Here is a 17,707-nt window from a genome sequence, read left to right on the forward strand (position 1 = left end):
TTCCAGTGAATTTCCGATCAAGCTTTCTTCCGTGAAAACGGGTTAGCTTGTGTCCGATGCCTTCTGTTGAAAGTCACTTATTGCAGGTCGTAGGTTTTGCGGTATTTGATCTATCTATGTATGTTGCAAATATTTTCCCTTTCTAAAATATATTTTTTCCATTGTAAGATTTTAAGTAAAACAAGCGTCTTTGGCCTAGGCTGTTTCAAGGTGCTATGGGATGTACACACTTTTGCTATCGTTTCCCGCATTCCCGCAATTTGGTAGGCCGAGTGCAACACCTAACTAGCAGTTAGGTGAACTAAAACTTGAATACAATCGTTAATATACATTCCTTTAGAAACGAACAGCTAGAACATATATACATATGCGATATGCTAGAAACACGATTGTTTCACCGTTCGATTGTAACACCACTGTAAATAACATCTTTCGGTGGTTTCTTTCGCTTTCTTTCACGAGTCATGTTTTAGGTAGATCATTATTCTCTGCTCATTGTATGTCGAACTGCGTAAAAGAAACTTGAATGCCTAATCTGCCCAACCGGAAAACGATAATTATTGTACTTGTTTTGTGTCCCCGATGCATTGTACATGTCTCTCCGTATCACAGCATCTTGCTTTGCGAACATCAAAATTACTTACCAATGTTTTATTTTGCTGGTCGTTCGAAGCAATGGTATGGATAGTATGGTGTGGTGTATCGGTGATAATTAATAGCAGTACGAGCTGAATGGGAAGATCGATTGATCGTTTGATATAGGTGTGTGTGTGTGTGTATTTAAGATCATTGTGAATCTACCATAGAGCGAAAATATATATATACGAGTGTGTCTTCTCAGATAAAATGATGTGGATTTGATATTTTTCTCATTGATAAAATCGAACGCTTTAGCAAACTATTTTCACTGTCAAAAGGTGTTGTGCTTGCTTATCGAAACTACCATAACATCTTGGTTCAAGGCATCAAGGATTTGGGAACGAGTTGAACGAGTGTACATCACCATTCTACTTATGGAGCTAGGGCGGGACGTGTTATTAAGAAATAAAAAAGTATATGTATATTGGAAGGAAGTAGACCTTAATATAATGGAACAAATAGGAGCAAAACAAAAGGAATGCAAAAACAAAACAAAAAAAAAGTAACAGAAAGTATATATATATACTTAATTATAGGTATGAATAGATATTGTTGTAAACGGCGAGTAACGAAACTTAGTTAATGCAAAGCGTTTAATCACTAGGAGAAACTTGAACATACTACGAAGCGCGAGCCTCGTACTTTGCGTAACAATAAACACACTAATCCAGCAGATGGCGATTATCAGATGGGAAGGAAATGACGTAGTATGAAGACAGCACTGTGTTGAATGACTACACGCGTGTTTGAACCATGGTAGAAGATCAACATATTATTCAAGCAAGAACTTAGAATAATTTCGCACCGAATGTACCGAACAAAATCTAACATCTTGTTAACAGGACGAGGAACCCATTTATTTCAACACGGACTCTCGGTGGCGTTAGGATTTAGAGTAGAAGATAGTGTCATACTTGGCGTTCCATTCTTCTGCCGAGGACAGGATCCTATCGTCATCGGAGTTCTGGATATTATGAGTTCTGAAATCCCGCATCGTTCCATTGAAAGTGAATTATGTGCATGTAAAACATTCGTGAATAAATACACCACGGTATGGGATGTACAATCCAATGTCCAAGGCTTTTTTTCTAAACATTTGAGGGAACGAAAAAAACTTCAATTATTCTGCGAAAGAAATGGATATGTTTATTTTATTTTGCTTCACTACTATCAATCAAACGGCGTAACTGTTGGACTTTTGCTGTACTGCACACCTTTAAGGGTGAAGCATCGACATTGCTTGCTCCCATCGGCAGTGTTCTGGTTTCATTATCCGATGATTTCACAACGCTGGCCGATCCGTGGATTGCATCGCATCCGGTTCGTTGTATCACTTTCAATGCATTTTCACTCGTTATCCCAGAGCCAGGCATTAATCGAAGGGATTTACCAGTAACCTAAAACAGTTTTAAATGTATATTGTCTCTTGTTCGATACAAATGGCTGTTGATAATATACCTTCTCTATATCAGTGGCTATAGCCTTCATTTTCGCGATCGTGTCCATCCCTTGTTCAGCCGTCGGTTTTAAGCCACTTGTAAGGACAGTCGAAAATCCTAGCTGCGCTACAAGATTAAGATTCTCCTCGAGTCGTTGTTCATCCGTACAGTCGATAGCTCGGTGGAATGTTAGTGGAAGCTTTCCTGCAGCGGCCACAATTTGCTCGCAATTTTTTAGATGCACCTTACCGGATGATGGTTCCAGTGCCCCGAAGACGAACCCGTCGGCACCGTTTTGTGCCAGCAATTGTAAATCCAAAAGCATTACTTTCATTTCCTGTTCGGAGTAGTTAAAATCACTGCCTCTCCTGCAACGTATCATACAGTACACCGGAATGGTTTTTGGTGGATCATGCTCGGATAGGTATTGTTTGATTTGCCGCAACAGTCCAACCGTTGGTGTTAGTCCACCTTCACTGAGTGCCGAACAGAGTTCTAGCCTATCCGCACCACCTTGAATTGCGGCAACGGCCGATCCGTATGTATCCACACAAATTTCTAGCAGAAAGTGCATTTTTTTGCAACCACCACGATTTGTTTACTGTTTATAGAGGATAAGCTGATTGGTGAATGTTGAGAATGAAAAGCTGCACATTACAAACATTTCAAAATCAATGGACCAATTCGGAAGTCGCCCAGCTCAAGCATGCGCAAATGTAGCATGCTAATTTTATATGATCGAATAGAAAAAATGTTTTTACATGAAAATAAGACCATTTGAACACAATTTGTTCCACTAAATGTCATTCCAGATGATCTACCGCGATTAGTTGAACCAGAGTGCATCTGTCAGTTCACTTCACAACACGACGCAAACTATCAACAAACAACATAATGCTCCCCTCCGGCCCAACCACCCACTCATAAAAATATGCGCAATCCTTCTATCTAAAGACCAGCAAAACCGGCTTCGCTTCTGTTGAATTTCATTTCCCACGATACTTCGTCCGCAACTTGTCGAACGTCAGCAAGCAGGCAGCACAGCAGGGCGGATTAGTTTGATCAAAGGTGTGAATGTTTTGCTGGCCCGTAGAAACTCGCTCGTTTCAGCATTGTGTTTCGGTATTGTTTAAGGTTTCTGTGATGAATTCGCGTTGGAAGCTGGACATTGCTGGAATGTAGCATTAAGGGTATTGAAGTCGCGGCAATTAGAGTGATTCGAGTGGACCATACCAAGTGACGCCCCAAATCGTTGGATGCTGTGCTCGGGAAAAATTATCAATGGGTACGTATTTATGTGTGGCAAGAGCTAGATTCGTTGTAGGTGAGTAGTGATACATTTTCTAATGGCCAATTGGACAATGTGGCGAAAGGAGAAAGTGTCCCAGCTGTTGGGTCTGGTGGCAAGTGCTGGCAAAACAACGAACAGGGAGCAAAACTGCAATGCGCAATGCAGATGCTACTAATAGCTCACTGCATTACGATGGGTCGAGTGCACAGCAATATTACAGTTCCGAGTTCTGTGTAGTGTAATATTTTTAAATTAACTCAATAAGGCAGATTGAATGTTTTGTCTAACGTGGGGAAGTTTGTTACTTAATCCTCTATCTAACACTGGGTTAATTTACATAAGTTTTTACTTTCATTCGTCCGTAACGCCCAAACACGCTTACATCACAACCGAACAAGGCGCTATTTTTCCTCGTCCTATCCGAATTTAAGCCTTCATTCGGAAAGATGATGCGCTTCTGATGCCATCCGAAGGATTGGCTCATAAAATATTCACAGACACAAAACTGGTCACCAATGTGTGATTTCAATCGAGATTTGATGAACTAACACTCTGTTAACACAATAGTCGTTTGGAGATCCAAACGATTTGCCTTCCAAATGGGGCATAATTGATTATGAATGAAAAGAGGCTTTGCCATGTGAACGATCGCTAGGTTGCAACTTTGTATTTATTGGACACCCACAAGCGTATTAGCTTTGAATAACTAGTCCACGTTACTGTTAAAAAAAATGTGGAAAGAGACGTTAGCTCAAACACATGACAAACCAACGCAAATATGTCCTCGACCGAAGAAGACTTTGTGCTCAATAGTATAATCGGTTCCTTTTTGTGTTTACTCTGTCGTGATCCATCGTTTACTGTAGACAGTGTGCATATTTCCTCGACGATCGTCATCCAAATACCAGCAGCGATCACCCCAGGGTCCGTCCGATCGATGCCGAGATAGTCGCATTTCTTTTATTCAAATAAGCAAACATCAGCATGCTTATTTATGCGTAACGAGTCACCTTGACGTTCCTTCTTCGGTTCTCCGTTTCTTCCGCCTCCAACCGTGGTGTACTTTGTGGGTCACATTCCTTTCGGTATCCGCAGGGTGATTTTATGCCCTTTCCTTCTTTACGTTTTGTTTTATCACCCTTGGTGTGTATTGTTTGCGAAAGTTTGCTATATTTTCCACCAAATCTTCAAAACTATCAAGACAACTGTGAAAAATAATAGTAAATTTGTTGGCCATTGAAAAAAGTCTTTAATTTACTTCAAAACAGTAAAATTGTTACGCATCACACACGTATGCTGGCAACAGGTAGCACGAAATGTAAGGAAATCCCAATCTACAGTAGCGCGGGTTTTGTGTCCGGAACAGGGGCAATTCTCCTTTTCGGATGGTTTTGTTTTCTCTTTGAGTGCCAAACGCTTTTGATAATCATCCCCCAAAATTGAGCATAATCAGTCGAACGGAACACTAATTGCCAAAATGTCTGCTCTGTGTGTGATATCATCGCAAAGCCTGCTCTATGCCGTTGCTTCGCCGTGCAAAAAGGCACACATCACCGTCTACTGAGATTCGAGCGGCGTTGTTCGCAAAGGTGCGCGTGCAGTTAAAATGGAATCGTTCACCTTTACCAACTAACCACCCATTCGCCCATCATAATATGCCGTGTGGCTGTTGGCCACCTTCAGTTTCGATGGTAATTTTTATCGCTGTTTTGGTTTTAATGCGTATGCTAGCGTACCACCACTCGCTGGGGGAAAAACCACGATCAGGAGAAGCTTTCTCTCGGGAGTGAGTTTGGAAGGAAATTTGCTACGGTCGTGTGTTTTGGGTGAGATGGACGAATGGATAAGCAACATGCCGCGCTTGTTTGGGTTGAGCTCGTGGTCTGCATGCATTTTATTTTTGCTGGAAAAAGTGCGAAAAAGCCGGTGGCAAATATAGTTACAAACCAGATGATGCTCGGTGGAAGCGAAGGGTTTTTCATACCTCCCAACTCGACCGTAACGGGGTTTCCGGGGTGATTGAGTGTTGGTGATTTTGTACTGGATCGATCTGGTTATATCGATAAAAGAAACGTGGAAAAGTCACGATACAGGTGGTCGCCGATCCAATGGAATGTTAGTGGAGGGCAATTCAAATTTGTATGCACCACCTTATAGTAATTTGTCATCTCATCCTTTAAAAACCATTCCTTTAAGAATTGTTTTCAAATAATCAAACTCCTTGGAGCCAATATTCTTTAGGCTAATAATATCTGGAATAGGGCACCACCAGTGAGAATTCTAACACATTAGTTCTTTGTCTCTACTTAACTATCGACTGATCATATAACTATTTGAAGCTCTAGTCGGATGCGGAATGTTTTCCATAACGAAAGGAAAAACATTTTTCCTGAATTTCTAAATCAACTCATTATTACCGATACCATGCAAATTGCATGCTTTCGTGTAACAAACTTGCTAAACATGGCTGTTTTACAAGCACATTACACCCGGCCCTTCTTGCTTGATGTTGTTTCTGATCTTGTTTTACAGTCAGATATTGCTTCATTCGATTCCGTCCCGGTACCGTTTTTTTCGGTTTCGGACGTTTTTTTAATTGCTCTTTCAATCGAAACGGAACCATTTCCTTCCGACTGTTTTTCTCGCCGTTTTATTGCGTGTTCGCTATCGGCGAACGGTTGGTCCGATCTGCAACAGTTTGCTAAAAGCTGATTTTAAACCTTCCATAAAATATTATTCATTCACCCGTGTTGTGAGTGGTGATAATAAAGCCAAGTCGCTCCAAGAGGTTGTAATGATGTGCTAATGTTATGATAACTCTACAGTAATACCCACTCATTAAAGCTGCTATTGAGAGCATTCTGTCAGAAACGTTCAATTCTGTATGAAAATTGCTGATCAAGCCGGATTCGCTGAGATCGTTGCGGTCCTCTATTGCTGTATCAATTTTATTTCTTATTGTACTTTTTCCCTTTACCCAACTGGCCTGGAACCCCCGATACCGAGTGCGCTTCAATTGTTGTTCTGTGAAATGTTCCAATTAATGTTTACATCATTTTCATCAAAGTTATCTATCTACAGTTTATCCGTCCAATGCTACCTAGTATATCGTTTGCGTTTCTACCGTCTTTCGTACATTTGAATGATCGTTTTTCCTTGTTTTTCTTTCCCCTTTCTTGTGGCAGCTCTGTAATCATCTTCAACCCCGCCAGCTTCGTTGTTGCGCTGGGAGATCTGCTCTCATTCGTGGCTATTCCAGCGATGCCTGCTCGATAGAAAACAGAACTGAAACACCCAAAGAACGCCATCCATTCATCGTCTAGAAGGAATCGCGTGTTTACGGCTACACTTCAACCATTCTGGAGCGGCGCGCCAGTAGGCCACGTGTACCGGAGCGAATTGAAAGTAAAACCCTGACGTACCACCACCTGAGCCTAGGCGCCTCGGGCTGTTGCGTGTTTCCCGAGGCAATTTGAAGAACAGTAACCGCACCATCATGCCCCGTGCCTCTAATACCTAATTCGATCTCGTCCGACGACAGTGACGACGAAAGAGCTGATAAATAGTAAAACGGCGAAAGGTGAATGAATCTGTGGCGCGTTAGCGTACATGCGGCCAAATCGGACAACAGCGGCGATCGCTTGAGTGTCGTGGGACGACGGTCCTCGTCGCATTTTCGTTGCTGCTTAGAGAGAATAGGGTGTCCGAAAAGATTTCTCCTGCGTCGGTGGTGAAGTGGCTCTGTGGTTACGGGTTGCAGACGGACCAGAGAGATTACGTAGACCTCAGAAAAAAAACATCATGTCTCAGCCCTGCCAGTGCTAACCTGTTTTCAATCGTATTCCACCATCGCGGGTGAACGTGTGTGTGCCCCGTCGTCGTCGGAACTTGTGAAGAAGAGATCCGGCGCAGCCTTTCCTACGGAGATAGAGCGTGATAATTGATGAAATAGTGGTTGGTGGGCCGTAGAAAAGATTTAAACCTTTTGTGTTGCCACAATACGCCTTACAACACCGTTTGTTGATCGTTGTTGAGTAGTGATCTTCGATTGTTTGTTGCAACAACATTCGGGAGTCTGTGATTTGCACCAGCATCCAAGCAAACATTGCCAGTGTAACCATGGTGGTGAATGTGTGATCAAGCTAATATCGGTATCGTATCGCACCAGCTGTCTGTGAGTGAAAGAAAGCGCGAAATAATTATATTTGTTTGCAAGAAATCCATCCAATAGACCGAAACCTAAATATGGAGACAAATTTGGTGCGCGTTCTTGAAGGACAATATCTGGATGAGTTGACCAGTGAGTTGTGCGATTTTACGTTGGAAGAACAGAATGCGGCCACCGAAGCGCAAGGCGTAAAACCGCTGGCCTCGTCTGATTACATACCGATCGTCGGCAAAACGGTCACGTACGTCGTAGCCTGCGTGATCGTGAACGACAGTAACGAGGTGCTGATGATGCAGGAAGCAAAAGAATCTTGCGCTGGCAAGTGGTACCTACCGGCAGGCCGTATGGAACCGGGTGAAACGATCGTCGAGGCGGGCGTAAGAGAAGTACTGGAAGAAACGGGCCTAAAGGTGCAGATTACTACACTGCTAGCAGTGGAAACTGCCGGTGGATCGTGGTTTCGTTTTGTGCTAACTGGGAATGTGGTCGGTGGTGAACTGAAAACACCTTCCCAAGCTGATCAGGAATCGATTCAGGCCAAATGGTGCCAAAACCTGAACGAATTGTCGCTCCGTGCGAACGATATCTTGCCGGTGGTGGAACTGGCTCGCAACTATCGCAAACGTGTCCCCAAAGATCCGAACTGGCATCGGGAAATACTGCCCGCGCGAAAAGCACACTATAAAAACTATCTCCGGGTAGTGGTGGCGATCAAGAACAAAACCACCAACCAGGTGTACGTGTTGCTGAGCGAGAAGACGGCTTACCACTTTCCGACGGTTGAGATTCATCCGGGTCGCAGTATTCATTCCACGCTGAAGAAGTTTATGATCGAACTGTTCGGTGCGGATCTGCCGCAGCACCGACCGCACGGTGTGCTTAGTGTGGAGCACCATACCACCGACGGCCAGGCAAACCCAACCGACGGTCTGTGTCTGACGGTGCTGGTCATCTGTCGACCATCGATCGAATCGGTTTCGCTGATTGGCAAATGTATCTGGCACGAGCTGAGCAAGGATCTTAGTGCGCGGCTTGCAATGGCGGTTGCCGGTAAAAATGCCACCTTCCAGCTGCACGTGGTACGATAGTTGGTGATTGGTCCGACCGAATGTATTGTACATTGCTTTTACTATGGGGGAATGGTCGAATAATTTCTTAAGCAAGACTTCTCAACCATCGTCCAAGCAAACGTGGGGATGGATAGGATGATAAATACTCTTTAAGCTTTGAGGCAATTCCTCTGGCGATTGTTTTTACGTGGAAAATGTTAATTGAACGATGAACAATTATTTTATCTTTATGTTTTACGATACGAAAGCCAAACACAACAGCCGCATGCAGATAAACATAAACACGGTAATTTCGCTGCTACCACATGCAACTGGTACCATTTTAAGATGATGAAATCAAAAATTGTTAAATAAAAGTATTTATAAAGTCATAAATGGAATTCTGGTAGTTTCAGATCACATTTTTTTTTCAGGAAAGAAATAAAAACGCATGAAGCGGTGCAGTTTGAAAAATATATTTAAATTTGTCCCTCGACTGTCAAACCACAGTTCAACATGGCGACTGAAACGGTTCTGGAAGATCCGATAAAAGTTATGTGTTTTAGTAGTATCTGTTGTAGCGTAGCACTTGTTGTTTTAATTAATCATTTTTTATTGTTAAATAGTGTAAAGTAAAATAGTATTCGCATTTACAGACTGTCACTCATCATGCGCGATAGTTGACCCATCATGCGTTTACCTGGCCGCTTGTCATTTGACAATTCCCACCCCAGTTGTTTTCCCCTCCGCGCCTAAAAACACGCAACCAGCTTTGACAGCCCACTGAAAATCGCTCCGGCTCGTACGCGAAATATTTGGGGTGGCAGTTTTTAACTGCAATTCAGTCCAAAATCCTTTTAATTAGCCTCTTTTCACGCAACGCTCTACTGCAATGTGCTTTGGTAATGCTCTGCATCGTTATTTAGTGTTAATACGGCTTCGCACGCATCGCAAGTGATCGTTACAATCAGACTGGCCAGCAGCAAGAAGCAGCATTGATTAGCAACAACAGCGAATAAAAAAAAAGGCGACAACGTTCCACATTATCGGTTTGCAAAACTTTCTCTCGAGTCCGGTGATAGCTTAAAGTAAACGTTGCTTCAGTCGATTGTTGGAAGCAGTCTTCATGGTCATGATATAGCTGCATTTGTGTACCACCGATGTACAGAATTGCCACCTAATTGGTGTTTTCAGGACTATCCACGTCCTTTGCAACGGAAAACCCGGAAATCGACGCATGTAGATATAGGTGAAAGGTTCATCGTGTGACCTCAAAAGTGCATTAGTTAGTTGTGTAAGAAGAGCCGGAAGATTTTTTACCATCGTGCGGGGAAGAGAAAAACTGCTTCGTGTTTCTCACTATTTCGGCCTGTTTGGGATGAGCGTGCTGAAAACTAAACCTCGCAGGAAGATTGTGGGCCAGTTGTAGAAATTCCAGGATCTGTTTATTCTCGACCGTAGAGACGATCATTAGCCTACTGACGGACTCATCCCAAACAATCAACCAAAATGATGCAAAAGGTAGGCACGTGGCTATGTAACTGCTTTTGCAGTGGGCAGGAGTAGAAAAAATTGCTCTATTTATCATAATGTAATGCTTTGTTTGTTTTTCTTGTTCGTTCTTATCACTCCTACACACAGAATTCAACCTTCGAAGACAAATGGCCTAGTATGCGGCCCGTTGTACTGAGCCTACTGAAACAGGAACGCGTCACACCATCAGAATGGCAGGAGCTGTTTTTTGCCGTGCATCTCGTGTGCCTTTGGGACGATAAGGGTCCACTGAAGATACACGAGAGTCTACAGCAGGATATAGTGGCTTACATCAAGCAGGCACAATGCCGCGTTCTGGCACAGCGAGAAGAGCAAGCCCTGCTGAAAGCGTACATCGTAGAGTGGCGTAAATTTTTCACGCAAAGCAATTACCTGCCGTTGCCGTTTGCGAAGCTGGAAAGTTGCCTACAAAGCAAGGGTAGCTCTTCCTCAGTTTCGTCTTCCGGGGCTGGTGCATCATCTTCCTCCTCGTCGTCGGCAACGGCGACCGGGGCTGGTACGAGCCATAATTCTGCTGCTTGCGCCTCGGCCAGCACAAGTAGCAGCAGTAGCAGTAGCTCCTCAAAGAAACCGAACCACGCCGAAGACTCGATCGTGCGCAAGCTGATGCTGGACTCGTGGAATCAGAGCATTTTCATGAACATCAAGCACCGATTACAGGAGTCTGCCATGAAGCTGGTACACGCTGAACGCAATGGTGAAGCGTTTGATTCGCAGCTTGTGATTGGTGTGCGCGAAAGCTATGTCAATCTGTGCTCCAACACGGAGGATAAGCTGGAGATTTACAGGGAGAATTTTGAGGCGGCCTATCTACACGCGACCTCCTCGTTCTACCGACTAAAGGCAAGCGAACAGCTCCAAACGAACGGTGTGAAAAGTTTCATGGAGTATGCGGATGCAAAGCTGCGTGAGGAGGAAGCCCGGGGCGAGCGGTACCTCGAACCGGGCAGCATAACGGCCCTTGGTCAGTGCTGCGTTACGGTGCTAATAGGTGACCATCTGCCCACGCTGCTGGCCGAATGTGCACCGCTGATCGAGGCGCGCGAAACGCAACGTTTGCAGCTGATGTTTCGTCTGCTGGATCGTGTAGCTGGCGGAGTGGATCCGATGCTACGCGATCTGGAAAATCACATCGTACAGGCCGGGCTGGCCGATATGGTGGCGGCCGCCGACATCATTACGCAGGATTCGGAAAAATACGTCGAACGGTTGCTGAAGCTGTTTCGCCGATTTAGCGATCTGGTGAAGGAAGCGTTCAATGACGATCCTCGGTTCCTGACGGCTCGTGACAAAGCGTTCAAAACGGTCGTGAATGACATAACACTGTTTAAGCTAGAGCTGCCCACCTCGAACACGGCAATGGCCCGTGGGATAAAGATATCGACGCCCGAGTCCAAGTGTCCCGAGCTGCTGGCCAACTACTGTGATATGCTGCTGCGGCGAACGCCGTTCAGCAAGCGGCTGACCACCGAAGAGATTGAATCTCGTCTCAAGGACGTTCTGCTGGTGCTCAAGTATGTAAGCAATAAGGATGTCTTTATGCGGTACCATAAGGCTCACCTAACGCGCAGGTACGTAGTTTGCAGGATGTAAAACGAATCTCCCAAAGCTACGGGGACAGGCATTAATTGAGGTTTTGCTTTCGCACTCTAGACTCATCCTAGATTCTAGCGCCGATAGTGAAAAAGAGGAAGATATGGTGGAATGGTTAAGAGAAGTCGGAATGCCTGCGGACTACGTGAATAAGTTGGCTCGAATGTTTCAGGATATTAAGGTAAGTCAAACAGCCAGTGCTGCGCTTGATAAAATGATAACACATTCTCAAATGATGCCTCATTTCTAACACAGGTTAGTGAAGATTTGAATACTCAGTTCCGTTCGCAAACGACGCGTCATGATGCGATTAACATTAAGATCCTTAATGCCGGTGCCTGGGCTCGGGGTTCCGAGCGTGTTTCGGTCAGTTTGCCGCTCGAGCTCGAAGACTACATTCCGGAGGTGGAGGAATTTTACAAGAAGAAACATTCGGGCCGCAAGCTCCAATGGTACCATCATATGAGCAACGGTACGATCACGTTCGCCAACAACACGGGTCGGTTCGATCTGGACGTGACCACATTCCAGATGGCGGTACTGTTCGCGTGGAACCAGCGCCCGAACGAGAAGGTTTCGTACGAAAACTTGCGCCTCGCGACCGAACTTCCCGATCCGGAGCTGCGGCGTACACTCTGGTCGTTGGTAGCCTTCCCGAAGCTGAAGCGTCAACTGCTGGTGTACGAGCCGGCCATAAGCAATCCAAAGGATTTCAGCGAAAACACCCTGTTTTGGGTAAATCAGGAGTTCGCAATCATCAAGAACGGCAAACCGCAACGTCGCGGTAAGGTCAATCTGGTGGGCCGATTGCAGCTCAGCACGGAACGGTCCCAACAAGAGGACAATCAGTCGATAGTGCAGCTGCGAATATTGCGCACACAGGAGGCAATTATTAAGATCATGAAAATGCGCAAACGTTTGAGCAATGCTGCGCTACAGGTACGTCGTCTGTTTTTACTTACTCTGACTGAAATACTTGCTGCTCGCGTTTCTTCTGCTAACATTGGTTGGTTTTCGATTATTCTTTTAGGCCGAACTGGTTGATATACTTAAAAACATGTTCCTGCCATCGAAGAAAATGATTAAGGAGCAGCTTGAGTGGCTAATAGAGCATAAATACATGCGGAGAGACGACGACGATATAAATACCTTCATTTACATGGCGTAAGCAGGCAGTAGGTGGGAAACATAAAGGTGCAAGCGATCTGCGTCCCAAGTCCTTCGCAGCAACATGACTGGCACTCTCGAAGTCAGCCGACTGCAACACGAATGCTAGTATGTAAAGATAAAATGTAAGGTAGCAACAGATATGGCAGCTTTGCCGGTATAGCATTTGCAATTTCATTTAAAGACGGACCATATAGAGACACAGACGTACAGGATAAATAGCTTCTTCAACACATAGACCTGGTACTCATCGTTGGGTGGAAAATCTTTTACAAGCGGAAACAATTTGTTGATTTATTTGATACCGGATGCACTCACCAAACCGAGCAGGGGTGAGCAAATCGGGCAGACGAATATCGAACAATTGGCACCGATCTTTCTACCTGATGTGCTGAACAATTAGTAATAAACAAATAGCATCGGGATGTAATATTAAGCTTGTGTTTCTTTCCCATTCAATCACGTTGGGTGGAATCAGTTCCTTTGCATTCAATTCATTAATAGGTAGAACTTTGACCGCAACCACGTTTATTTGTAAATTTTATAGATAAAGATTAGAACTCGTTTTGAATTTCAGCTCGTACCGATCGGCACATGGTACTCGTAGGGCTTTCAACAGTCGCAGTATCGGTTCCGATGACACTGAATCCAATATGACCGAGTCCAAATAGCAACCGTAAACGGCAGTGTCCTTGCCGCCGAATTTACGATAGCTAGCTACACCAGCCGCCACGCCCGTGATAACGTTTGGTGCTTCAAGGAGTCCGATGTCGTCTAGAATTTGGATACCAGTTAACGCTTTGATGAAGCAAACCTTTTCCTGCTCATGCTCGGAGAGTCCCTTGTACAGTACGGCCGGTTGCAACGAAACGGTTGATACGGTTTCCGCGGCATCCAACCAGCGCGACAATCGGTGTGCAATCTGCCCGAACAAATTCGGATCCAGCTCTTCCGATACGCACAGTAACAGCTTTTCGGTGGTTAGATGAAACACACTAACCGTGCCACATGATAGCTGACAAATGGGTTTGCACTGCCCATTTTGGAGTACCTTTCCAATGAAACTGCCCACTTTTTGACCCTCGACGATGACAAAGTGGAACGGTGGATGCAGTGTTTTCTGCATCTCCTGCTCTTCGCTCGATTCTTCCTGATCGTTGTACCAAATCCATTCCAACCTGAAAGAACGCACGAACGGACGGACGGAATGCTATTGAAAATGTTCCTCAATTAATAGGGTGATACGTACTTAGTGAGGGTTGTTTCTTCGTCGGCCGCTTCCTCATCATAGTCATTCCAGAAGGCCCGGGTAGATGGTTCTACAATTTCTCCAAAATTTAAACTCATCTTCAGCAATTACAGACCGCGATTTTGTACAACGAAACGACCGGCAGGAATGACAAACAAAAACGATCGCAGGCTGTTGGTGTTGTGACAGCTGTCAGGTGGGATTGTTTATGTGTGTGTTCAATTGTTTCTTCAACAGGCAAATTGCAGCTATGCATTTGGTTTTTTCTAGCTGCAACTTGAGGATAATTTAAGCAAAAGCTGTTTTAACTGTTTACAATTACTATCTGATTACCGTTTGTATTACACTTTAATTCTTTGTCGTTTGTCTGCAACAATCATAACAAATTAATACAGTATCTCTATGTTTTGTTCCATACATAGTGCAAAAAGGAGGCCTGCAACTCTTATCGCTTTTGCTACTGATTTTCGTTTAGAAAATCTGCACATGGCTCGAATAATTCGTCAAGAACAGGCAAACCAGCTGAGCTTTTTACTAGAACAGCCAGAAGAAGGTAGTTGGAATTGTGAAATCGACGTTTCGTTACTTTGTTGGCTCATTTGTCTCCTATCGTTTTTTTTCTCCTAGTACTGATCGAGTTTTGCAAGTTAGCCATCGAGTATATAAACTCCGGGATAAATGAAAAGAAATGCACAGTTGCAGCAAGTAAATCGACAAGCGCACACCAATAAAAATGGAAAACTAACGCCTTTCTGTATGTTTCAGAAAAACTATCGTCCACGTACGACACCGTGAGGGGCGCATTAGAAGCCTTAGTGGCACTTCTAATTGATAGCACAAAAATGGCAATATCCGAGCGGGAATTTTACACCGTCTTGCAAACTTCGTTGCTAAATATTCACGAAAAGCAGAGCGAAATACTGTGGCAATTCATAACGAGCAAGCGCAACCTGGTGGACAATGTATTGCGTGCATCCTGTCAGGATGAGCTGTATTTCCGTGATTTGGAGTGGCGCATCGAAGGGCGAATCGCCTCTCGCAGTCTCCGATCGCAGGCAACACCAGTAATAAAGATGAAGTTTCACCTCGACACAGAATGTGTGAGTGAGTATCGGGAAAAGTTGCATTCCATGCCAGTGGATGCTGTGGAGGAACAGGAGGGGACTAAAAAGCAGGACAACCACACACGTAAAGAAGTGTTGGCGGAAACTGATCCTACCATGTTGCAACATATGATACAGGTGTTGGAGCAAGCGTTACTGGAAGCGCGAACTCGCCGCGTAAGAAACTACGTGAAGCCAGTTCAAAGTTAGGTTCGAATAAACATTGATATCGATTATGCATTCCACGCTGCACGTGTTTCACAATGCTCTACTTTATGTTTTTATACTGCACGTGTTAACATTTAATCGTTTCTTCGTCGAAATACTTGTTGTATTTCTTCCACTGATATCGTTGTTTCGGATCTTTTTTGCTGGTCGCTGGATTGAGGTTTGACATGAGACCCGCCTTCTGTGCCATCGTTACCAGTGCACCCATTCGTCGCTGCTGACGCTTACATAATCCTGTAACCCGGCGCGGCAACATGCATCCGTCGGATCGTACGTACTGACTGAGGATGAGCACGTCGGTGTGTTTGATGTCCAGCCCGAGCGTGCATTGAGGACAAAATCGTTCGCCTTTTTTACGCGCCTCGATCAACTGTGGAATCAACGTATCTTGCCGGGGCGACGGGACATATTCTCCTTTGATTACAAGCGTGTCGTTTGTCTTAACCTCTTTGACTGTGCCGGAAATTGGTATGGTTTTAATTGATATGATCTCCAAACCGGGGGGGGGGTTCAAGGGTATACTTACTTTCTTTGAGGCGATTCACAGACGATAGTGAAAAATGTCGTACAAAATTGATGGAAAGCTGGTTAAATGCCGAGTATTTAAACCACAGCGAAAGAGCCATCGTTGTTGACTGGACTATTTGTTGTGGTTCTGAAACTATCGCAGTTGTCAAATTTGTTGTTGTTCAATATGGATCGAGTTTGAGGTTAGGAACAATAATGGTTTTTGTGAAAAGGTAACCAAAAGCAGACAGCAATTTACAGGATCTTGAGGAAATATTAGGAAACGAATGGTAGACAATATAAACAGAAAACTCATGCAAGATAAACAACCAACAGAAATGTAGAAAGAGAACTGATTTGGCATTCCGTGTAATCGTGCATTCAGTTTTTGAAATGTCAACTATGCGCGCTCTTGATAACTAAGGTGTATAGAGAAGGCGGGGGAAATGTTAACTACGCTGGGCCGGCTGTCCAAGTGTACAATTTCATCTGTAGCAAACATCTTTCTCGGTCAGACATCGAATATCATCAATCGTACAGGAGATTCAATTTTACAACGTGCTATCGTGCAACCATTTAGAACAATGACTTCCAACGTGCCGGAACCAGCGAAGCGATTCAAGGATGACCATCCCAGTGCGGCAGCCAAAAGGGTGAAGATTGGAACCCACGATGGCATTTTCCATTGTGACGAAGTCCTTGCTTGCTTTATGCTGCAACAACTTCCACGGTACGCATCGGCGGAGATTATCCGAACTCGAGATACGAGCAAACTGGACGAATGTGATATAGTTGTGGATGTTGGATCTATATTTGACCGGGAACGCCATCGGTACGATCATCATCAGGGTGTGTTCAACGAATCATTTCGGACGCTTCGCCCTGATCTGGACGTGAAATGGGACATACGGCTCAGTTCGGCAGGACTGGTCTATACGTACTTTGGTGAGGAAGTGCTCAAGGATATATTGCAAAACGAGCTGGGACTGGAGGAACCAAGCGCCGAATGTTTGCGGTCGGTGTACAAGAAGATTTACGAAGGATTGATCAGTGAGATCGACGCGATCGACAACGGTGTGCCGATGGTCGAGAGCGGAGAGCCACGGTACAACATTTCCACCCATCTTAGTGCACGAGTTGCCTCATTCAATTCTCGCTGGGACGAACCAACACCCGAGCCTGGTTGTTTAGAGCGTTTCGAAAAGGCCAAAGCGTACGTAGGGTTGGAATTTATCGAAAAAGTGAAATACTACGCCAGCTCTTGGTGGCCAGCGCGCGATATCGTATTGAAAGCGTTGGCCAATCGTGTGGCTTTACACGAGTCAGGTGAAATACTCGAGCTGGAGAAACCGTGCCCTTGGAAGGAACATCTTTACCAGCTGGAACAAGAACAAAAACTGGTTGGCACGCCGAAGTACGTTATATACTGCAATAAGGAAAATGATTGGCGAGTTATATGCGTACCGGTGCAACCGGCCAGCTTCGTCTGTCGCAAATTTTTAGCCAAACCGTGGCGGGGTATACGGGACAAAGAACTAGAGCAAGTGTCAGGCATTGCGGGTATAAATTTTTGCCATCAGAACGGGTTCATTGGTGGTACCAAGACGCGCGAAGGGGCACTAAAAATGGCAATAGCAAGCTTAACGGCTCCGGAGGAAGCCTGAAACGCATGCGGCTGTTCGAAATTTTCGTGTGAATAAAAAGGTTTATCAGCAAACCA

At 44.7% G+C, this 17,707-nt stretch overlaps 7 protein-coding genes across 7 annotated transcripts; 4 read left to right on the forward strand and 3 right to left on the reverse strand.

Moving 5' to 3' along the window:
* Positions 1-2,025: 2,025 nt before the first annotated feature.
* On the reverse strand, positions 2,026-7,490 carry LOC128709636 (copper homeostasis protein cutC homolog). Its single transcript, XM_053804640.1, has 3 exons — positions 7,379-7,490; positions 6,886-6,924; positions 2,026-2,636 (listed from the first exon to the last, which is right to left on the reverse strand). Exons 1-3 carry the CDS (start codon positions 7,488-7,490, stop codon positions 2,026-2,028), a joined length of 762 nt encoding a protein of 253 aa, XP_053660615.1.
* Positions 7,491-7,614: 124 nt separating this feature from the next.
* LOC128708299 (8-oxo-dGDP phosphatase NUDT18) lies at positions 7,615-8,625 on the forward strand. The gene has a single exon (XM_053803274.1). It carries the CDS (start codon positions 7,615-7,617, stop codon positions 8,623-8,625), a length of 1,011 nt encoding a protein of 336 aa, XP_053659249.1.
* A 1,470-nt stretch (positions 8,626-10,095) lies between these two features.
* On the forward strand, positions 10,096-12,901 carry LOC128706797 (cullin-5). The gene is made up of 5 exons (XM_053801738.1): positions 10,096-10,107; positions 10,228-11,711; positions 11,794-11,914; positions 11,989-12,672; positions 12,764-12,901. Exons 1-5 carry the CDS (start codon positions 10,096-10,098, stop codon positions 12,899-12,901), a joined length of 2,439 nt encoding a protein of 812 aa, XP_053657713.1.
* Positions 12,902-13,441: 540 nt separating this feature from the next.
* LOC128708472 (proteasome assembly chaperone 1) lies at positions 13,442-14,247 on the reverse strand. Its single transcript, XM_053803450.1, has 2 exons — positions 14,150-14,247; positions 13,442-14,078 (listed from the first exon to the last, which is right to left on the reverse strand). Exons 1-2 carry the CDS (start codon positions 14,245-14,247, stop codon positions 13,442-13,444), a joined length of 735 nt encoding a protein of 244 aa, XP_053659425.1.
* A 388-nt stretch (positions 14,248-14,635) lies between these two features.
* On the forward strand, positions 14,636-15,462 carry LOC128708317 (COMM domain-containing protein 2). The gene is made up of 3 exons (XM_053803291.1): positions 14,636-14,702; positions 14,777-14,854; positions 14,915-15,462. Exons 1-3 carry the CDS (start codon positions 14,636-14,638, stop codon positions 15,460-15,462), a joined length of 693 nt encoding a protein of 230 aa, XP_053659266.1.
* Positions 15,463-15,547: 85 nt separating this feature from the next.
* Positions 15,548-16,106, reverse strand: LOC128707347 (28S ribosomal protein S18a, mitochondrial). Its single transcript, XM_053802298.1, has 2 exons — positions 16,007-16,106; positions 15,548-15,933 (listed from the first exon to the last, which is right to left on the reverse strand). The coding sequence occupies exons 1-2, from the start codon at positions 16,104-16,106 to the stop codon at positions 15,548-15,550; spliced, it is 486 nt and encodes a 161-aa protein (XP_053658273.1).
* A 327-nt stretch (positions 16,107-16,433) lies between these two features.
* Positions 16,434-17,651, forward strand: LOC128707525 (MYG1 exonuclease). Its single transcript, XM_053802481.1, has one exon. The coding sequence runs from the start codon at positions 16,434-16,436 to the stop codon at positions 17,649-17,651; it is 1,218 nt and encodes a 405-aa protein (XP_053658456.1).
* The last annotated feature ends 56 nt before the right edge of the window (positions 17,652-17,707 follow it).

This window comes from Anopheles marshallii, chromosome 2 (assembly GCF_943734725.1).
Source record: "Anopheles marshallii chromosome 2, idAnoMarsDA_429_01, whole genome shotgun sequence".
Classification (NCBI taxonomy): Eukaryota; Metazoa; Arthropoda; class Insecta; order Diptera; family Culicidae; genus Anopheles; species Anopheles marshallii.